General features: G+C 49.2%; 1 protein-coding gene across 17 annotated transcripts in view; it reads left to right on the top strand.

Moving 5' to 3' along the window:
- The window catches only part of Cacna1d (calcium voltage-gated channel subunit alpha1 D), a 302791-nt gene that overhangs the window by 200416 nt on the left and 87850 nt on the right, over window positions 1-14525 (top strand). For all 17 annotated transcript variants that reach the window (XM_075988926.1, XM_075988927.1, XM_075988923.1 and 14 more), the window contains one exon: window positions 6560-6729. In XM_075988926.1, the coding sequence (XP_075845041.1) occupies window positions 6560-6729 (170 nt within the window). The remainder of the gene's footprint in view (window positions 1-6559; window positions 6730-14525) is intronic.

The raw sequence follows: 14525 nt of genomic DNA, 5'->3' as shown, positions 1-14525 counted from the left end.
TGATTCCCAGTGGCCCATTTATTTTATTAATTTCGAAGGCATTTGAGAAACAAAACTTCCCAGAGCAAACTGCATTTGGAACAGTCACGTTTAATCTGCTCCTGTGTTTGTGTGCAGTGGCCCACTGCAGGCCGACTGTTCTCTCTATAGGATTTCTAGCTAATCAAAGGGTTCCATAATTCACTATGTCAGGATCTGGAAATCCTAGGATGTCGGGGCTCTCTGCCTAAGACTCCTTCCAGGTTCCTGGGTAGGAAGCAGAGGACTCTCTGAAGTGGTGCCCTCTAAGGAGACATGAGAGACAGCCATAGGGAGATAGGAATGAAGGGTTATCTCTATTCCTGAGTTAGGGACTCTGGAAGAAAACCAGAACATGTAGGAAGGAGAGCTACAGTTTCTACCTTGCTGGTGTCTCCTCCACTGTGTTAGCAGAAGTGAGGTCAGCAGGGTCCTGGAAAGGATGCTTGGTTCAAAGCCTTGTTGGCAGCCCAGTTGTGAACTGGGCATGTGGCAAGACCTTGTTGATCCTCAGTGTTGGCCTCTGTGAGATGAACAGGAACACCTGTGTCCTGCCTGTGCCACTCTGGGATGGGACAGTGACTATAAAGACACAGTAAAGATTCTAAATACAAATGCCAGCAAATGTGAGGTTTATTTCTGTTGGGGACACACAGTGCACAGACTCGGCCTCTCCTGCCGAAACCCAGGCCACTTTCCCTCACAGTGTACGCTCTGTTTGGCTGAGGTCACTGCTGTGTTCTGTTGCTCTCGTCTTTGGGGCCTTTTGAGTATGGGGGAGTGACTGGCTGCGGTCAGACAGCGCGTTATTAAATCCACCCAGCCCTTCACGTTCGCTAGTCTTCCAGGTAGGTCTAGGAGGGAGCCAGACTGCTGCCCTGGGAAAAGAGCGGAACGGCAGAGACCTGTCCACAGCAGGTGGCCTTCCTGCCTTCTCCTTATTGGTCATAGATGAGTCCAGGGAGATGGGAACTATAGTTCAAGATAGTATGTAGGGGTGCTGGCTCGGGTGGATGGAGAGTGTCTGTTGGAGAAGGCAGACTGTTACTACAGACCCATGTTAGGCATTAGTTCATCCTGTCTGCCCCCTTCTAAGATGTCATTGCTTCCAAAGGCACCCATTTCTTTATTGGAGAACCTGGGCTATTAGGAACTGTACTAAAATCCGCTGTTTTCAAACTCATTGGCACCTGGGGACCCCAGCACATCTGCCTCCTCTTTCCCATGATAGCCTCTCCATCCAGCCCACCCCACCATTCCTTCCCGAAGGCAAGGAATATGTGCGTGACAGTTGGGAGTACATCACCTGGCTCACAGGGTTCATAGTGGCTAAATGATCACACTGGTGTACCAGACCTAACAGATTAGCATAAACAAGGCCGAAGTGATAGTGACCTCAGGGTGGGGACTGGATCAGCAATGACAAGTCCTGTGGGCCTGTTTTCAAACCATAGTGTGAGAAAATCGAGGCCTTAGAAACTGTCACGTTGGTACTCAATGTAACTCATCATCTGTGTTTGCAGAATGCCCCTGGCCTCGCCACCATCATTTTCCCCCTACTTTGTTCTCTGCTTCACAGATGATTCCTATAAAGCCAAGTTAGTGGCTTTCAGATTTCTCCAGTCCCTATTGCCTATAAGGAAGCAATTCAGAACCGGGGCAGGTTGCTTTCCTGTAAACCCAGCACTCACAAGCTAAAGGCCAGCCTGAGCTTCATGGCAAGATACTGTCTCAATGTTCTGCCCTACGAAAAGGAAGCAGTCTAAGCCCCTTGTTTAGAATCTGAAGGTCTTTCTAGACTGCCTCGAACTTTCCCTCTTTGTGCTGGGGATTAAACCTAGGACCTGGGTATCCTAGGCAGCTACTCTCCGTTGAGCTCTGTTCCCATCCCTCTGACCTGTCTTGATTCTCCTCCCTCCATGTGCCTGCTTCCTGCCTTGTTCCCTGTGTGTCTGTGATGTGGTACTGAAGAGTGGCATTCAGCAGCTGGATACGCTGTGTGCCTGGCCTCGCAGAGCCTCAGGACCCATATAGTGAGGTTATAGCCGCCCCTTCCTCACAGTAAGCATGTGTCAGTGAGGATGGCAAAGGCCCTGTTGAAAGAATCTATCTAGGAGAGGGGACAGGAACATATCTGGGTCTTGATTCTCAATGACAAGCATCCTAATGACTCAGAGGCTTACAGATCTCATTTGAAAAATGTAACTAGGGATCGTCCCCCACAAATGTGAAGCTTGCACTGGAATTCAAGGATGAGAAAAGAAGTCTGCTCTGGTCCCCAGAATTTTGCAGTGGCTCAGCGGGTTGAGGGATTGAGTCAATTGATGGGGTACAAGGTGCACGTTTACAGGCTAGACACATAAAGATGAAGTAGCATCTGGGAGAGGGCCTTGACTCAGGAAGGTGATAACGAGCCAGTTGGCATTCTGAATGAGAGACCACCAAAATGAAGCCAGGCTTGTGGTGGTCTCCTGGGGAAAGAGAGGCACCCATTCACCAACTCCTGTAGCAGCCGCCATGGCCAGCGAGTGATGATTTGCACACAGACTGGACTAAAGAAGACTCACAGTAGTCCTTAGGCTGTGATGGGGAGGGATTGTTGAGTGATGGCTCCTTAAAGAGGAAGTAAAATGGATGGTGTGTTAACCAGCCAGCCATGTAACCCCCCCGCCCCCCACGAGGCTTGTGTTCATACAGGAGTGGCAGACTGCCGGTGGAAGCCGCTCCAGATGGCATGTCTGGATTTGGACACATGATCTCAGCAGCCACAGGCTTTCTGTCCCATAGGGATGCGCTGGCCTCTTGAGAAGGAGTGTGTGGGTTTGTACTCTGTCTTCCGGCATTCCTGTTTGAAGTGGACATCTTGGGAGAGAGACCCGAAAAAATGGACAACAGGGTCAACTCCCATGAGGAACATTCGGGTCTAATTAATGCTCTGGAATGGACTGGCAGAGGCATAAATTTGCAATTGATTAGAACAATTACAGAGTCTTTGTTGATTTGATTTTTTTGATCAGGCTCTCACACTATAGCCCAGGCTGACTTTTAACACATACAGTCCTCTGTCTCAGTGTTTCCCCAGCCAGGGGACGGGATTACAAGTTTGTGTTGCCACATTCGGCTTTTTTATGCCTTTGAGTGAAGAATATTCTGAGAAAGTAGATCTGGTCACCCAGTATTCTTATACTGACTAGGAAGACTGTCTCTAGACTCTTGTAACAGATGGAACAAGAACACATACATTTCTATACACGTATGCACATACACACAAACATGTCTTTAGGTATCAGCATCGGCAAACTTTAGAAATCCTGAGTTCATGGGGGTACCAGTTCCAGTTACAGGGTACGCTCCTATAGTCTCAGCACTCTCAAGATCACTTGTCCCAGCTCCTCAGCCCCCTGAACCTCTGCAGATTCCCCAGACCAGAACATCCGGTCTCTCAGAGGCTTCTCTCCAGTCTTCTCCAGCCCCAGCTTCACTGATTCCCACTGTGGGAGCCCTAAACATCAGCACTGTTCATGCCAGATCCTGCCCTGCTTCTAAAGCCATTCCAGAATCATCTCATTCACATGTGAACACAAGCACACAGACACATACACACACATGCACACAGCCATACATACACCACACACACACACACACACACACACAAAGCCAAACCCAGCAAACAAACCTAAGCAAACCCCAGGCATTTCCGCATTCCTTCCCTTGTTCCAGTCCTGCCCAAGACTGACTGTTGTGTGTTTATGAGTTGTGTTTGTTACCCCTGTCCTCCTCCTTCAGGGTGGTTATGATATTTATTTACAGTACAATCGGATGAACTGTTTTTGGCTTTCAATGTGGAGGCATTATTGCTTTATCCTATACTTGATTTGCTTTTTTAAAAATCTATAATGTAAAAGCCATCTAGTTCCAAAAGTCAAAACTGGACAAAACGATATACTTAGGAAAAACACTCCACCCTTTGTTACTTTTACCCCACTCATCCCTGTCCATTGTTTCCTTCTTGTTTTAGGTGCATGTTCAAGAAAGGGCTGGGAAGGGAGTTGATGCTTCTTTGCATAGGCAGGAGCCATGTGTGTGCACGCAAGGGCCAGAGGTCAATGCCACTTGCCCCCTCTGTGTGGCTCCATCCTGTTTTTCTGAGACAGTCTCCTGCTGTACCCAGAGCCTGCCAGTTTGGCTAGGCTGGCTGGTTAGTGAGTACCTAGAGCCCATGTGTCTCTGTCTCCCCAGTGCTGGGGTTACAGGTGTATAACCACACCCCACTTTGCCCCTTGAGTGTCTAGGATCCAAACTCGGGTCGTCATGTGAACACTTGGCCCACGGAGCCATCCTTTCAGATGCTTCCAGCTCTTTCAGCTACATCATGTAGAAGTATGTCTATTTTCTTATTTCCCCCTCCTTCATGAGCAGAAGTCAGTGGATTATTGTGTATTTTTGTATAGACACTGTTTTATTTTCTCTTGGTTACATGTACCACAAAATTCCAGACCCAGACAAGTAGGCTCCTAGAATGTCATTGTTTTTCGATTTCCTGGTCACTTGCAGAAATCTTAGTCATTTCTACCAGTAACTTCATTCCAATAAACCTTTGCTTACCAGTAAACCAATGACTTACCATTTAACCTCTTAGTATAAGATGATGAAATTCTATTAAAAATGGAGTGATGTTTCTCGTCACCCAGTGAGGTTAATACCAGATGCAGTGGACGGGAGGTGAGACCTTCTGGGTCAGGAGGTTGTGGTGGTGGAGGGTTCCTTTCCTGTGAGTAGACAGTGGTACAGGTTTTGACAAAGTTTCCATTCGGAGAAATGCTACTTTCAGCAGGGGTTTACATATGCCTGCTAAACTCTATCCACCACTATGGGCAAGAGACATAGAGGGATTTTATAGTTCTAGTGTAAACCAGTAAAGACAATGGTAAAGTAAAATTTCCCTTTCTGACATTCTTAGCTGCACAGGATAACATTTTACTGACTTCTATGATCGTTTTTAAAGAGTTCAGATCATGTATGAATCCTGATTAAGAACTTAGTATGTAATAATCTACTTTTAGTGTGCTAAGATCAGAATCAAACATGACAGAGGTCTACAGTATAAACAATAGTAACATAAGCAACAGGATTGAAGGCCCACTTGATCTTCGCGGGTTTTAAGAGAACATTATCTCACTCATTTCACGTAGGCCTTCTGGGCGCTGCTCAAGGGTGTAGCTCTGGATGGAGTGGAACTCTTGGAGTTGAGGACAACTTAGCGAATGTCCCCAGCTGAGCTGTGCATTGTGTATGCTCTGGGATGCGCTGGTGGACGAAACCTCATCTGTGCTCCGCATCCTGTTGTGTGAGCAGCAGGATGCAGCCCTTCAAGTCCCCTTGTGTTGAGGTTGGAGGATATTATCATCCCCGGGAGTGCTTTGGCTGGAGGGCAGAGCACAGGTCCTCTACACCCTCCCACCTCTCCTGCCATGTCTGTGCGCTGTACCGGGAGCTCCCACAGACCTGCCTCTTCATAGGACAGCCTTCTGGGGCCAAGAATGGGTCCTAGGGTCGAGTGGTGACGAGAATCAGGCAGTGAGTGGGAGCAGAGAGAAACCCCTGAGCAAAGATTCCAGTTTTGCTGGCTGCTTAGGTGCCCATTCAGCTACCCAAAGGCCTGGAGTTGAGGGAGGCAGGTCCTAGCCCTACTGCCAGTGTTAGTGATGTCACTGAAGGGAGCCACGCTGACTCTGAGTTGGATAGCAGGTAGGGGGGAGAGGGCAGTAGCTGTGTTGGAGTGCTGGCAGAAGCCTGTGTGCAGAAGCCTCTCTCCTGTAACCTCACCCACTCCCTAATAGCGTTAATGTACTCCAGACTGTTGTTCACATATCTTGGTTCCTGTTAACAGTTGGGTGGGCAGATGGTTCCTTGGATGTAAAACCTGACCAGCCATGCACCCGACTCTCAGAATTGCCTGCACAGGTGTGGGATTTTGTCTATGTGTTGAGATACAAGGTTATGGGGTTGCAGCCATGGGAGGCAGAGAAAACGGCCAACAGTTAGTGCATCTGGCAGCAGGTTGTTCTACCTCTCCTCTTACTACGGGGCAGCCTGGGAGAGAGGTTGAGACAAATGGGAGTATGTCTCCAGTATTGGAGGTCCTGTCCAGGAAGGGAGACCTGGGCTGTAAGATGGGTCCAGTGTGTCCCTGCCCGCGGTTCTGGGTGCTCTCTTTGACCTCAGGTTCCCCTTCTTTAGGAAGTGGTGGACAGAGTGAAAGGCCCTCTGTGTTAGGGGCTGGCCGCTTTAGAAATCGTCCTGCAGGGAGTTTACTTCCTAATAAACCATGCATGTATGTCAGTGTGGTCTTTGCAACTCTGACGCCCACGGTTCTGCTTAGGGAGGCACCGTCTTCTGTTCTGTCGCGTGTGTTAGCTCCACCGCTGTGTTCTGTGGTTGTGTCCTGTTGTGAGACCACTGCACAGCAGGGCAGATGGCTCGTGTTCTGGTCCCCATGGAGGCTCTGACCGGTGCTCTTGTTTCTCCTTCCATCTCTCAGAGAATTCTCAAAGGAAAGAGAGAAGGCTAAAGCACGCGGAGACTTCCAGAAGCTTCGAGAGAAGCAGCAGTTGGAAGAGGATCTCAAGGGCTACTTGGATTGGATAACCCAAGCAGAAGACATAGATCCTGAGAATGAAGAGGAGGGTGGAGAAGAAGGCAAACGAAACAGTAGGTGCTGCCCTTTCCTGCTCTTGACCACACAGACCTGTGTGTGATTGACAGATCCTGCAATGTGCCCCCATCCCTTGTGCCTCTGTCCCTGGGCTGCAAGTACAACACTCTCCCAGCCTCCCTCTCCCCTTGCCCGTTCACATCAGAGAGAGAACAGTGCATCTGTGCACACTCTGGGTCTCCACCTGAGGTGCAGATGGGGTTTAGGGTCATATGAAGATGGCTTCCTAGCTGAGAGAGCAGCCGTTGGCATTGTGGGCCTAGGGGACTCAGTAAGGCCATGTCTGTGTGGGTAGAGGGTAGAGGGCAGAGCTAGGGGGAGGGCGTGCGCCTTCCCTCACCTCAGTGAGTAGTTGGCCTGCACAAGGACTTGAGGAGCAGGCTCCTCCATCTCTGCTGTGTGAAATGGCCCCCTCCAGTGTTCTACCCACCAAGCCTACTGCTTAGGCCATCAGGGCAGGGAAGAAACCAGCTGGTGGTGCTGGACAGTTGTTAGGAGGCTGGTGAGCAAGTCGGTGCTGACTGCTTTGCAGCCCGCCTGCCTGGGCTCCACACTGTGACACTGGGCGCCCTTAAGTGCGTTCAGCAGGAGGCCAGGCCCAGTAATCAGTCAACCACTGGAAGTAATTGCTTTTGTAGATGCCAGTGTCTCTCTTAGCACATCCCTGCCCCACAGACGTGCTCTTAGTCATCCTGGGAGCGTTTGGGCCTTAGAAAGGGTAGAAACTGAACTCTAACAGTGCATTTGACTGCGATGTTTTTGCTTTGCTTCCATTCTGGAATAGGTGATAGTAAAGACCAAGAACTTATTTGGATAACGGTGTCCATTGAGAGGCCTGGGAAGCCAAGACTGATCCTTCTATGTAGAATGTGTTACGTAAGCTCTTGCTTTGGAGTCATGATTGGTTCCTTTTTTGACCCACTCACAAATGACCTTCAGGTCATACAAGGGACAGTGGTACCTTGGGAGCTATGATGAAGATCTAGAACAGGTGAGGGTACTTGACATGGCCTGGAAGGTTCATGCCTAAGGTAGAGCAGTTGAGTGGCAAGAGAAGGCTTTTGACCTAGAACTAGCATGCTGTGGGCAAAGAGCTCACAAGGTAGAGGAACACAATAAAGCCAGAGAGCTGTCACGGTCCTCTGAGAGAGAGAGAGAGAGAGAGAGAGAGAGAGAGAGAGAGAGAGAGAGAGAGAGAGAGCCCTTATTTCTCTTAAAAACCATCACATCCTCAGACAGAAGACCATGGCCCTATGTCCAGAATCCCCAAATTCATTCATTGGCTGAATGAATTCCCACTACAAAACCCCATGACAAAAATCAGCTTGGGAAGGAAAGGGTTTATTTCAGCTTATTGTTTTTACAGTCCATCAGAGAGAAAAGTCAGGGCAAGAACTTCAAGTAGGAACGCCAAGGCAGAAACTGAAGCAAAGAACAAGGAGGAACACTGATGACTAATTTCTTCCTCCTGGCTTACACGGTTTCTGCTACCCCAGGACCACCTGTCCAGGGATGGTACTGTGGTCTGGGCCCTTCTACATCAATCATCAGTCAAGAAAATGTTCCACAGGCTCATAGGGCTGTCTGATGGAGGCAGTTCCTACCTGAGGCTCTCTTCCAGGACGGCTCTAGCTTGAGTCAAGTTGACTAAAACTAGCCACGCAGAGCCTAGCCAGACCTGTGAAAGCCCGCCTGCCTCTGCTTCACCCTCCTAAGCTCCAAACGCAGTGTGTTACGTAGAAACAAGAGAAAGTATTGTCTCCTCTTCTGAAGCGAGAGCCTTCTTTTCTGGTTTAAATGTGCCGTGCATGCCATTGGCTTGCTGCATCCTTGTTGATCCACATCTGGAGATAGGCAGGGATGCAACTTCTTGGGTTGCTATGGTCCCTTGTGGTAGAGGATTTTATTTTCATTTTTTTTAATGACCTATGCTGTGAAGCATGGGTTTTCCTGGGCTTGATGGCCTCTGGTAGTCCTCAAGGGATCACTGTTCCGTGTGAGGTTTGCATCTCCTATGTCCTGTCACCTTCTGTAAAGAAGCTGACTATGAGATGACCCATCTATGAAGCCTCCGCCTTTCAGAGGGGTTGCCATGGAGAAAAGGAGACGGCAGTAACTTATATAGGGCAGAATGTGGAAGCCGTCACTGTAATGAAAGACCAACAGTCTACTGGTAGAGCCCAGAATACCACAGTGATGCTGGAGTAGAAGAGGCAGCATCCTTGCTGGGCTCTGAGAGAGGAGCATCCCATAGCTACAGAGGTAAGGCAGAGGAGAGTCAGACTGAAGAAATGGCATGGGAAGGGAGCAGAAAGAACGCTCAGATGCATTCTTGAGAAAATACTGTCTTGGAAAGAAACAAAACCCTCTCTGAGACTCAGACCTCCAGAATTAACTAACCGAGCATCGCACTCCTGAGCCCTTACCTGCACCGCACCTTTTGGGTGTGGGCATGGATTCTTCAGCGCATAGTGACGAGCCGCTTACAGTTTGCTGGAAAGAGCAGTCCTTCCGAGGCCGACCCTTGTTCTTTAGCCAGGGGGGAGTTTCCTTGGCATGAGGCCGGGCTGCTTCTGGACTCATCAGATTGCCAGAGCCTCCGTGATTAAGGCTTTAACTAAAAGAATCAATCCTAGGCTGTGAGAGTCATGATAAGAGTCATGTGACTTGGGAGGAGAGCCTCCAGTCTCCTCCTGGTGAGGATGGAGGGAGTCTCCCTGAACCTTCTGGAGAAGCTGTCCTGGTAAGGTGTCCCTGGTGTTGCCATGGCTGCCAGCTGCTTTCTTTCTGTTATGACCAGAAAACCAACCTCTAGGGGAAAAGGATTTCAGTTAGACTCAATTGTTCCTGACTGCCAGACAGCGGTGGCCCTGCCACCTGCATGTGCCAGGCTGGGACTGTCCCTGTGCATCTGATTCGCAGGTGGAGAAGTGAAGCTGTGTGGTCTCACTGTGGTGTCAGCATTATACCTGGGGATTCAAGGTGGCCCTCCTCTCGTGCTTCACACCTCAGCCCTGCTCCTGGATGTCTCTGGGGGAGGGGACAGCGTGGTGCTGGACTCCTGACTTTATCCCCCAGACCACCACTGCTGGCTTAGGATGTTGATTTGACTGGCTACTGTCTTCAGCTGGATCTTGGGTACAGATTGGCAGTCTCCTCCGAGATGTTGAGTGGTCACAGACTGATGCTCATTCTTTCCTGGGTGTGGGTACAGGGGCTGGGAAGACCTGCAGCAGGAACCATTTCTGTTCTTGCTGCTGTCTGACTCTGGCAAAACTTGGCCTGCGTAGCAGATTTCTGAAGATTCTATCAGATCTCCAGCCGATTTCAGACTGAGGACCCTTGATCTATACTTTTGTTCAGAAACTGTAGAGTTCCCCGAAGGGATGGCAAACAAACCTCCTACCCCAGTGCCTTCTGAGATCCAGTGGGACTCTTTTCTGGCTCTGGAGGTTTGTTTCTGGTTTCTCAGGCTTGCTGTCAGGGAGTAGGTGTGACATCAGGTATTTGGGGACACCCTTGCTTTATCTGCTCTTAGATCTACTAGGTCACAGCTGGTGGGCTGAGTCTGGTCTCTGAGTGTACTAGCTTGCGCTCCCTGGCTCAGAGGCTCTGGTTCTTTAAGCAAATGGGAGGGACCTCTCTTTGTATGAGGGCCTCTCTTTGTGTAGGGACCTCTCTTTGTGTGGGGACCTCTCTTTGCATGCTCCTAGGAGAGTCTTGACCTGTGTCTGTGTCTGGATCTCCCACTGGTCTAAGAATTCCCTGGAGGGCTGTGCAGGGCTGCTCTCTCACCTGGCTGTCCGGTGCTGCTGACGGGAGTCTCTTGTGAGCATCCCTGAACTATTTAAGATACTGGCAGTGTAGATTCGTTAGAGAGTGGCTGCTCCGCAATTAATTGAATAGACAAAATTATCTCAGAAGTTAGTCCCTGAGCATTTGGGGAATTTTCAAGGGTAATTTATTTAACTTTTTGCTGAGCTTCAAATTTAAGAAACCATGCCAAGTCTTTGTGTGTGTGCGGTTGTGTGCATGTGTGTGTGATTTTTTTTTTTTGGACATGTGCAGCTGCTTCTTCATGAACAATGGTGTTATTCTAGGGCTATTAAAATCTGGAAGCCTGAAATTCTATTTTAATCTCTTCTCATTGTCAGTGATTAGTTTTTAAAAAAAAAATTAAAAATAAGGAAACCATTTTAAAGGGAGCTCATTCTAAAATTCTGACCAGATAAAACAGGGCAGCCTCCTTGTGGGGACTCTTAGGGACCAGGAATTCATCAAAGTAGTGATAATTGATACCCAAAGAAAGAAAGAGGGGTACCTGCAGCCCCTGTCGCTCCCAGAGTGGAGGCCTCAGCCCCACTGCCTGTCACTGCTTCTGCCATGGACCTCAGTACACAAGGTCACCTGGTTGCCTTCAGCCTGTGCTACCTGGTTGATTTCCCCCAGAACTGTTTGCGTTAAAGGTCAGCAGAGAGTGAGGGGTAACATACTGTTTGCAGATAAAACTAACGGCGCTTTGCTGGCCTCTCCGGAAAGACTGTATTTGAGGGATGTAGCTCAGTGAGTAAGTGTTTGCCTGACAGGCACGAAGCCCTAGGTTTGATTCCTAGCACCTCATAAACCGGACATTGTGTACTGTAATCTCAGCACTGGAGAGGTTGCGGCAGGCAGGGGATAAGGAGTTCAAGGTTATCCATCCTTCAAGACCTATCTCAAATCAAGCAAACAAAGATCGAGGTTTTTTTTTATTTGTTTATAAGATTTCTTTTTGTAATCACAAAGTATCCCAGGGAAGAAATTCAGAATTGCAAATAGTCTACTAAAAGCTGCAAAGCAAACAGCTGCAATGGGTGGCCCGTGATAAATGTGTGTCCTGGTCATCTGCCCTCTCTGGACTGGGGAGACTGATGGAAGGGGTCACCCCTTTGGGTCAGAGGTCTGATGAAGTGTCCACTGGTTAGCCCTGGGAGCACTCATCCGCCCTGGCCCTCTGTCCTCTGGGATGGTGAAATCAGCACTGCGTGGCAGGTGAGTGTGGCATTCGTCACGCGTTTAAGCATTCTGTTATGTATTTGCCTGGCGGTCACAGAGTAGCGGCTCACATTTATCAGGCCCTTGGTGTGCATCACTGGGCGCCGTTCCTGGGGCTGGGGCACACGAGTTTGTATTCTTCACCCTGCTGGATGAGACAGGAGCGTGATGGATGAGGACACCAAAGCACATGGAAGTTACGTAGCCTCCCCAGCTGCATGGTTGTGAAGTGGCTAAGCTGGGGTTTGAACCCAAGCTCTACACCTCCATGAGTGTGCCGCTCTAAATGGCAGCCGCATGAAACTGGGAGGCTGGGGCCTCAAAATAAGGCAGACAAAATAAAATCTCATGCACTAGCCAACTTTATTCAGAACGCCAGTCACTTTATACTCTGAGGGTTAAGAAGAGTCACCTGAGTAAAGGGTACAATCCCAGGGACAAAAACCTGGCTTTCCACGGAGACATAGAAACAAGTAACACTAGCCAGCTGTGGTGAATCAGAGGTACGCTCACTCCTGTCCCTCCGCCTGGAAGGGGCGCAAAGACACCTTCCAAGAACAGCTGTGTTATGGAGGAGCAGAGGTCACCAGACTCCAGTCTTCCTCACTCCAGCAATCTCCTCACAGAGTTTCATTCATGGGCCTTGTCCCCACACACGAGTATTTGAACATTTGCATCATGTTCTTCTGGGGTAGATTAGGAGGAGGAGACTTGCGGTATTGAAACGCAGGCCCTTTATAGGAATGTGTTAGGGCCCATGTACCCTTGCTCTTGCCTGCTCCAGCAGTGCCCCCGTGACCCTCTGTGCCTCCATACGCCTGTCTCTGAGCATATAGACTCTAATTTAAAGGGTAGCTAGCTTAGCGTGATGATAGGGACACAACAATGCAAGAGGTTAGAGACTCTAGGACTGTTTTTGTTGTGACCCTTAGGAGAGCTGTAGTAATGGGGATGCCAACAGCTATGGGTGGCTGTGCCCTGCTGGAACCAAGCACATTGCCCATCTTGCTGTGGCATCCCCACCCTAGGAAGTGAATTCAGACCCAGCAGTTGCTGGCATCTCTCGAGCAAGCAGCAGTAGCCTATGCTCCTGCAGCCAGTGTGAAGTGCAATTGGAGGGAGGCCTGGGCTGTCAGAATCAGAGCCTGCTCTCTTCACTCCCATCTGCCCCGACCCAGAGAGCAGTCCTGGTTGGCACCACACTACCGCTCCCTGCCTCGGGCCAAACGTAGGGAACCTGCGTCTTAGGTAGGCTAGTTGATTGTTTATTTAGAACAGGTTCTTAAGGACAGATTGTGTAGTAGCTATGACAAATGTCCCCATTTCCTCCGATCCTGAGCTGTAGACAAGTACCCAGGAGAGGAGGGATGGCAGGTGTGGACCCGAGTACACTGGGACCAGCTGCTCCTGCCTGCCTGCCCTGCCTGCCTGGCTGCCTGGCTATCTTGCTTGCGTTGCTCTTGCTGCCCTCTGCTGTGCGGTAATGGAATTGCCTGTGTTCAACCTGAAGGGGTCACGGTGGCTGACTTGTTAAAGGAGGATAAGAAGAAAAGGAAGTTCTGCTGCTTTCGACGACGCAGGGCTAAAGATCACGGTAACTTGCTGAGGTGGACTTGCTCTTTGGAAGCTTCTTGCCTGACGTTTCTGGTGTTCTCTCCTTTCACATTGGCGTGAGCTGCATGTGTGGTGTGGTACTTTCGGAAGATGCCTATGTTGTTATTAACTTGAGTTCTCCGATGCCTGACCATGCTGTGTTCCTCTTTCTTTCCCCTCAAATGTGTGGCATTGCCATGATGACATCTTTTTGTCTGGCCTGTCCCTATTAAGAAACAGCTGAAGCAAGTGAGGCAGCTCATTTGATTCACTGTGAATATTCTTCGCCTGGAAGAAACACTTCAGAATGCCATCCCTTAAACGATGCTCTTAAACTGTTTAGAAACGCTAATAATGAAGAAAAAGAAATTCTAATAATGTTATTTGGCTGTTTTTTCCCCCCAGGATGCATGTTTCAAATTTCTCTAGTCTCTGGCTCATCTACCCCAGGCCGTGCTAAAGCTAGTAGTTGCAGATCAAAAAGACTGAGATCAAAAAGAAAAAACAAATCTGGGGAGACACGCATCTGTTCAGTGAGAATAGTCTTATTTGGGAAACAGTTAAATATAAAGTTATGTCTGAAATAATGTTGATTGCTCCCCTCACCCAATCCCCCAACCCCTTGGCAAAGCAGTTAGAGCCATTATCATATAGATTTTTATGGCTCAAGCTGGGTCCTTGCCCAACTATCTGTGAGTCACTGCTGTAGTTAGACAACAGCACCGGCTTTGCCTGGATATACCTACTAACTTTGCCAGCCTGGGGCTAACACCAAAGCGGACCCCAGTCAGGAAGAGGGAGAAGCTTGAGAAGATATGGACTGTGGGGACAAACAGCCAGATGCTAGGACAGAGGAGGGTCACAGTGCATGGTTTTCTCCGAGTGGTTCCCGCTTCCTGCAAGAATGCTGAGCTCAGAGGTTAAGGGAAATGGGGCGGTCTGATGGAGGCTGTGTTAGGGACCTGAAGGAGGGCAGAATCATGGGACTGTCACATGGAAAGCACTTGGCCCACAGTGCCCCAAAAGAGGATGAAAGGACAAACTCTATAATGCTTAGACGTCAAGCCAACGATGGATCTGACCTGTTTGACTTTAGTCTTTATAGTGAGCTGATGATCAAGAGGGTGCTTTGGTGCTATTCCTAGGGGAGATACCGGCAAGAGGA

This window comes from Microtus pennsylvanicus, chromosome 10, assembly GCF_037038515.1.
Source record: "Microtus pennsylvanicus isolate mMicPen1 chromosome 10, mMicPen1.hap1, whole genome shotgun sequence".
NCBI classification, from domain to species: Eukaryota; Metazoa; Chordata; class Mammalia; order Rodentia; family Cricetidae; genus Microtus; species Microtus pennsylvanicus.
This window is presented reverse-complemented; position numbering and strand designations above follow the sequence as displayed.